At 39.4% G+C, this 7765-nt stretch overlaps 1 protein-coding gene across 2 annotated transcripts in view; it reads right to left on the minus strand.

The window, feature by feature from the left end:
• Nucleotides 1-465: 465 nt before the first annotated feature.
• The window catches only part of NEXN (nexilin (F actin binding protein)), a 50283-nt gene continuing 42983 nt past the window's right edge, over nt 466-7765 (minus strand). For both annotated transcript variants that reach the window (XM_006888589.1, XM_006888590.1), the window contains 2 exons: nt 1058-1243; nt 466-834 (listed from right to left, as the gene is read on the minus strand). In XM_006888589.1, the coding sequence (XP_006888651.1) occupies nt 466-834; nt 1058-1243 (555 nt within the window). The remainder of the gene's footprint in view (nt 835-1057; nt 1244-7765) is intronic.

Here is a 7765-nt window from a genome sequence, read left to right on the forward strand (position 1 = left end):
TGTGTGTCGGGAAGAGTGAGGATGATTCGGGATAGAACGAGGTTCAGACCTTTTGTTCATAGGGTCTCTATGATTCATACTTGAGGGCACCTAACAACAGTGGAATAAATAAATCCATTTCCTACCCATTCATTACATATACATTTTTACACTGTTGCTGCATAAAATGGCAGTTAAACTGATTATTTGGAAAGGAAGGTAGGTAATAATCTTCAAAGGAGCTTGGTTTTGAGGAACTGTTGGGAAAAGAAATAAGAAGTCTGCACAGTGGCACTTCTTCTTTGCTTTTTTTTTTTTGGCCCCGCCACAGAAAGATGGATGTAGTGAGAAAGTTTGACAGCGAGAGTTCCAGACCAGAGAGAGGGAAGGACTAGTAGTCATCAGCTAAAAAAGAGAAAAAGAAAAGTGACACTTTAAAAAAAAAAAAAAGAAATCTCTTTTTAAATAGAAAAGTTAGAAGAATGGTTAATTCTTACTTTCAATGGTAAGAATACATGTACTAGCTGCAGAGCCTTTGTTGTTGACTGCTTTGCACATATACTCTCCTTCATCTTCTGGAAAAGTTTCTGGTAAATAAAGGCAGTAAGTTTCTCCTCTTTCAATGTATTGATAATCTTCTCCATCCTGGAGTATTTCACCTTCAAACCACCATGTGACTTCTGGTTTAGGTTCTCCAGTTACTTTAACAGTAAATCTGACTGGTTCACCATCTACAACGGATGTATTTTTAAGAGACTTCTTGAACCATGGAGCTCCTGATCTGCTTTGTTCTTCATCTTCAGTAGTAGAGCCATTCATGATACTACCTTCCTCTTCCTCCTCTTCTTCTCTTTTCTGTATTGAAATAAGTATATTAAGGTTCAAACTTAAGGCACATAATTCCCCCCAATAATTGCACAAAATCAAATCAGTGGTTAAGTCTTAGAATTCTGAAGATTAAAAAATGTGCTTATTATAATTTTACATCTATGATTAAAAGATTAAAATCTTTTTCCCCTCATAAAACAAGGGTTTTTAACAGAACATCTGGACTATAAAGGATATATAAATCCAGTACCTTTTGTAGTGCTGCATCAATTTCCTTCTGTTCAAACTGCATTCGAAGTAACTTTTGTTCTTCAATTCGTCTTTGTTCTTCTTCTTCTCTTGCCTTAGCCATTTGTTCAAATCTAGCTTTCATATTTACTTTATGAGTAAATGGAGCCTCACTTTTTATTGGAGGCTTTACATCAACATCTTCTTCCTTCAAAAAGTTAACAAGAAAAGCAGTTGCTTATTTTCTAAAAACTAGCCAAAACAGATCTGAACATGGCTTTTAACAGTTTGCAAAATATATTTGGTATGCTCTTCATGAAAAACTACAAATGAAGGAGGTGGTGACAAAGTTGACTTAGGGAAAATTGTCTAAACAGTCAATTTTTTCCAGTATACAGATACACAGTAGGAATAGTGGCCTAGTCTTTTAGTCTTTATTTGTCTAACTAATGTACTTGTTGATAGTTGAATAACAAAAAAAATGTTAGTCATTGTAACTGTTGTTAAAATATTTTCCACACTTTTACATAATGGGCTATAAATGTAAAAAGCTTGTTGTGCAGTTTTTCTTATGGTAGTGCTTCCCCCCACCCCACCCCCGGTCATTCATGGTTAAAAGGGCCACCTGCAGCAGGCTGGGATCCCAGTTACGCGTGAACTCAAGCTCTTGCTCTGCAGCTTTACCTCCAGTCCCACGGGGCAGGCGCTCTGGGGACCAGCTTTTCTTAATAAAACTGTTCTTGAGGTTAATTCCATTCCATAAATAATGTTTTGATGACAAAGGATTTTTACAAGTAGAAAAACGACAGAACAGAGAAACTGTTACGTCATTGCTTAAACATGAGGAAATCCCTGAAATTATTGAATGAGTGTGTTCTGGTGGCATAGTCTGTAGGGAATAATAAAGTTGTTTCTAACTTGACAGCAGTAGATGTGAACATTAGAGTCCATAGAAAGTAATTTTAACAAGAGTTCCAATGTCAAAGCTTGATTATGTGTGGATGCTCTTTACTTGAAAAATGTACAGAGTATAAACCTTTAAAGACATAATCATCATCGACAATTTTAAAGGAGAAAACAATTAAGTACTCAGATTCGGAGTTGGCTGTAGGGATTCAGATGGGAAGGTGCTCTGGCAGTAAGACCTTGTAAGTAAAAAACAGCCTTCATAGGAAACTATATTTCTTACATAGATAGGCAGATAACAAAACAGGAAGCAAAGGGCAGTTTTCTGCTCAGGTAAAATTTTTAACCTTGATGTGGATTGCTTCCTCTAACAAATTTTATTTCAAACTCCATGTCTTAAGTAATTTTTCACACTGCCCTCATACATAACTCATTAAACTGTTCGTTTTAGGGTAAGTACTACAGTTGATAATGCTAATGTGAAACCTATACTTGGACCAAGAGGCAGTTGTCAGAACAGAGCAAGTTTTGCTGCATGGTTCAAGACAGGATGCCAGGGATGTGTCCTGTCTCCATACCTTTTCAACCTGTATGCAGGGAGGCTGGGCTCTATGAGAAGTCTGGATTGGTGGAAGATTAATCAACAGTCTGCATTATGCAGATAACACAACCCTGCTTGCTGAAACTGAGGAGGACCTGAAGTGCTTGCTGCAGAGGGTCAAGGACTGCAGCCTCCAGTATGGATTGAGGCTCAATGTCAAGAAGACAGAGATTCTCACCACTGGACCAATTGGCAGCATCAGGATGGGTGGTGAAAGATTGAGATTTAGTTTGCTTGGTTCCACAGTCAACACTCTGGCACCAGCAGACAGGAAATTAAAAGATGTATTGCAATAGGAAAGTCCACTGTTAGGGATCTCTCCAAAGTACTGAAGAGCAATGGTGTCTCTCTGGAGACTAAGGTATATCTGATACAGGTCATGGTCTTTGCTATCACTTGTTACACGTCAGAGAGTTGGAGAGTGCCAAGGAGGATACAAGGAGAATTGGTGCCTTTGAGCTGTGGTGCTGGAGAAGAGTATTGAGGGTACCATGGACTGCTAGGAAAACAGATTAATCCTGTAAAGGGTTAAACTGGGCGGCTCCCTGGAGGCAAGGATTCTGAGGCTTCCACTAACATACTTTGGACATTTTGTAAGGAGGGACATTATGCTTGGTAGGGTGAAGGGACAGCACAGGAGGGGAAGGCCCTCTATGAGGTGGATTGATTCAGTGACTGGGGTAATCTGGATGGGAGTGTCAGAGATAGTACACAGTACAGTGTGATTAGCACAGGACAGAGCAGAGTTTAAGGCAGTTGTACATACGAGTCGCAAGCGACTAGACGGCACGTGACAACAACTATTATATTCACTTAAACTCCTAAAACGGGATATTAAAAACCTATAATGATGATTTATCAATAACCAAAAGGTTTATCTGTATCTATATGGTTAACTATGACAATCACTAGGCCTAATTCTCTGAGGTACTAATGATGCTAGAAATTCAAAATAACACAGGTTTTGTGGGGAAGTTTTGTCCTCAACATCTATGGGCCTAATGTTCTTTGGAGATCATGTATCTTAATGATATTCCCCAAATATGAGAACTTCTCAAATCCACAGGATTCATTCCAATCCCTGTTCTGCTGGTCTTTTACCCAGGAAGCATATGGTGGATTTCAACCATCAGCCTTTCATATAGCCCAGTGTGTTAATGCACATTGTCACCAGGACTTCCATTTATAATGCACAATACTGAGGATAATAGTCTAGCCAAGTTAAATCTTTAAGGGAGAGGGTGCAAGTTTCATCTGCAACATTGCACAGTTAATACTGAAATTGAAATTGATATGGGAGGAAATTGGACATCTTTCTCCCAAGGGGAAACTGGATTCAAACCATGGGCCTCTGGGTTGGCAGTGCAGCTCCTTACCAATAGGCAACTGCAGCTCCCTCTAAGAAGCATCTTGTGTGTTCAGACCACCTGCTTTTGGTTTATTGGTTTAGCAACACAACTCCTTAACCACAAAACTACTAGACCTTTCTTAAGCCCCCTGTAAAAGACAGTTGAGAGTAATAAGGCAGCCATCGGACATCATTTAACTCCACAATGGGAAATAGTCCTTACCCATAACAAGTCTTGATTTCTCTGAGGTCATATCTACCTCTTCACCTCAACTTCTAACAATTTTAACAACAGTCATCCTTCCCAGGGCTGTTGGTCCACTGGTTCTTGGTTTACTCTGCCTTCAAGTTGGAACTGACTCAGTGACCCTCTCAGATTTTTGGAGGCTGTGAATCACAGGAGTAGATATCCCATCTTTCTCCCATGGAGCTGGTAAAATCAAACCTGCTACTTTGGTTAGCACAAATACAGAAGTTTGTTTTCACATGTCTATTAAAATGTCTACATAGAATTCAGACCATCAGGTCAGAACCAATACATTGTGGGTTTTCAGAGACAGTTACACAGGAAGAGGTTCCCCACCTTTCCCTCCAGAGCAACTGAATTTGAACTGTGTCCTTTTGGGTTGGCAATGCAGCTCTTTACTGGTAGGCCACCAGAATCTCTATTCCAGGATTTATTAAGGAAGTTTGAAGACTAAGCCACACTTGATTCAAGTCATGGTCTTTTTTTCCTTTAATCACTTGTTACGCATCTGAGAGCTGGACAGTGAAAAAAGATGACAAAATAATTGATGCAAAGAGTACTTATCCCATGGACTGCCAAAGTCACAAAAAGGTTTGTCTTTGAAAGGGTGTAGCCAGAGTGCTGCTTGGAGGTGAGAGTGGCAAAGCTTTGTCTCATACTATGGACATGTGGCTAGAAGAAGCTATTCCTGGAAAATGATGTCATGCTAGGAAAGGTGGAGGGTCAGCAAAAGAGGAAGGAACCCTTCCCCATGAGATGGACTGACACAGTGACTGCAGCAAGAGGCCCAAGTGTGTAAAGAGATGGTGAGGGTGGCACAGGATAGAGACATGTTTATAGGGTCACTGTGAGTCATGCTTGACTCAGGCACCTAATAGCAAATAATAATTCCGGTTGGAAGCAATACAATTCTTTGGTCAGAACTGTTAAGGTGTACTCATAGATCCTCTGGCTGATCTTAGCTTTGCTTGCATGATCTCATTGCTGTGGAGCTTGAACCAAGCCATTTTGACCCACCATTGAGTTAACCAAAACTGTAAATCAAACATTACCCATTTTAATCCCAGCAGAGCAGCTGGCAGATTCAAAGTGCAAGAGAGGTATGGCCTTTGGGTTAGCATATTTCCCAACTGACTCTGCCACCATAGCATCCCACCAAGTTCCTCCAGCAAGCTTGGGCAAAAGGGCCCCCAGTTTGGGCTCTGTTTCTGTGAAGTGATAGCTGCAGGTGAGTCCTATCTGATGTCGGCCTCTGGTGTTTCACTGCTGTTCCTGCTATGGTTCAAATAGAAACCTGTTGGACTCTCCATCTTTTAGTGGCAAGAGTCCCATTTTCTGTCTAAAGGCTCAATTTAAGCCTGAAGAGATGGCAAGACTGAGCAATTCGTAGTTGGCAATGTAAACATGCACCTCGTTTTTATATATTCCTACTCAGAAGGCACTAGTAACCTCACATGACTAGGATACTCCCACCTATCCCGGCGACAAAAGTCACTGAGCTAGGGAAGCCATTTTAAACAATCTACCACAGTAAAGCAGATAGTCATAGTATTATATGCTGGGGATGAAAAACAGGATGATGTTGCATTCATTCACTGTCAAGAAGTCAATTTCAGTTGGGTGGCATGATCTCAGTGCCATCATGTGACGCTGTCACCAGGGAAAAAAGTTAATTTTAAGTTCTATCCTTAACTACAATGTTGTGGGTGATATTATCTGTACACATTAAAAAATCTTAATGATTTTTCAAATATATACTACTGAAAATTTATACCAAATCTTGAAGCCTGAAATTGACCAGACATGCAATCAAGATGCATTAGTGATTTGGTGACTGGATTGCAAAAGTTGGAAAATACTGGGTTGGTGACAGAAATGAGGCTGGAAAGAAAATTATATCATTTTGTATTCATAATTTATTCACTGCAGATACTTCTCTCAAGTCACAAATGCCAACTTTACACATGAACCTCACTTGATGGGGCTACAAAGGAGTCACATTGACTACATCTGTGGAAAAGCTCAAGATTGACAGGCAAAACTAGGCTAGGGGAGGACTGTGGGACAGACCATCAATTACTTATGTGTAAGTTTAAATTGAGGCCAAAGAAAAAAGTCCACAAAAACTAAAGTATCTTGAATTCCATCTGAATTTCATGATCATCTTAAAAATAGGTTTGAAGCATTGAACACCAGTGATCAAATACCAGATGAGTTGTAGGATGATAACATCCATGAAGAAAAAAGTCATTAGAGGAGGAGAAAAACTGAAATGCATGTCAAAAAAGAGACTTAAAAATTGCACTAGAATATCAAGAAGCCAAAGCAAAGGGAAAACATTCCAAAGATTTCCAAGGGTAACTCAAGACATAACAAAGTAGTATAATGGAATGTGAACAGGGCTGGAGAATAAAAAAGGAAGAATATTGCTTTCTCAAGCTGAGAGAACTAAAAATTTAAGCACTGAGTCACATTATTGAAAGAGGCTATGGGCAATACATTGAATGACCCAGAAAACATTGCAATAAGAAAGAATAAAATCACTACCAAACACTGGCACTGAAAAATTTCAGAAAGTACCATATAAGTAGGAGCCAGTGGTGGTGAAGCAGGAAGTGGAAGCTGGCAAATAATAAGGCCCCAGGGAATCTATGTGATATCAATCAACTTATTTCAATTAACAAATGCAGCCCTTTATGCACTCACCAGTTTATGTAAGGAAATTTGGAGGACAACTGGCTAATGGATTGGAAGAGGTCTTTATTTTTTTTTTCCCCTTATCTCTAAGAAAGGTGATCCAATAGAATTTGGAAACAATATAAGCAAGCAAGATATGGCTGAAGATCATTCAAAAACAGAACAGTACATAGAGAACTGTGAGAAGTTGAAGTAAGATTTTAAAAAGGCTGTGGCACCAGGCATATCATTGCTGATATCAGATGGATCTTGGCTCTAAGTAAGGAATATTTTATGAATGTCCATTTATGCTTTATTGGCTATGCAAAAGGCATTTGACTGTGTGGGTGATAAGTTATGACTAACATTGAGAAGAAAGGGAATCCCAGAGATTTAATTGTGCTCATGTGAAACCAAACCTATACCTACAGCAGGAGGCTGTTGTGCAAACAGAGCCAGGGAACACTACATGGTTTAAAATTAGGAAGGGAGTGAACCAGGCATTTATTCTTTTCTCCATACTTAATCTGAATGCTGAGAAAATGAGAAGATGGACTTTGAAGAGGAATGTGGCATTAGAATCAGAGGGAGACTCAGCGATGACCTGCATTATATAGACACAACCTTGTTGCAATTGAGGAGGAAGCACTTGTTGCAGAGGATCAAAGAATATAACCTTAAATATGAGTTGCATCTCAATGTCAAGAAGACAAAGAGTATTCCCACTGTGATAGGCAACACCATGATAGATGAAGAAAAGATTCAAACTGGCACCAACAGGAAATCAGGAGATGTATTTCACTGGAAAAGCCTGCAATTAGTAACCTCTCCAAATTAATTTTTGAGGAATAATGAGGTCAGTTTGGGGACTAAAGTGAGTGATTCAGGCCATGATCTTTCCAATCACTTGCTATCTATCTATATCTATCTATCTATCTATCTATCTATCTAT

This window comes from Elephantulus edwardii, unplaced genomic scaffold (assembly GCF_000299155.1).
Source record: "Elephantulus edwardii isolate Elephantulus edwardi_28Jun2011 unplaced genomic scaffold, EleEdw1.0 scaffold00069, whole genome shotgun sequence".
Classification (NCBI taxonomy): Eukaryota; Metazoa; Chordata; class Mammalia; order Macroscelidea; family Macroscelididae; genus Elephantulus; species Elephantulus edwardii.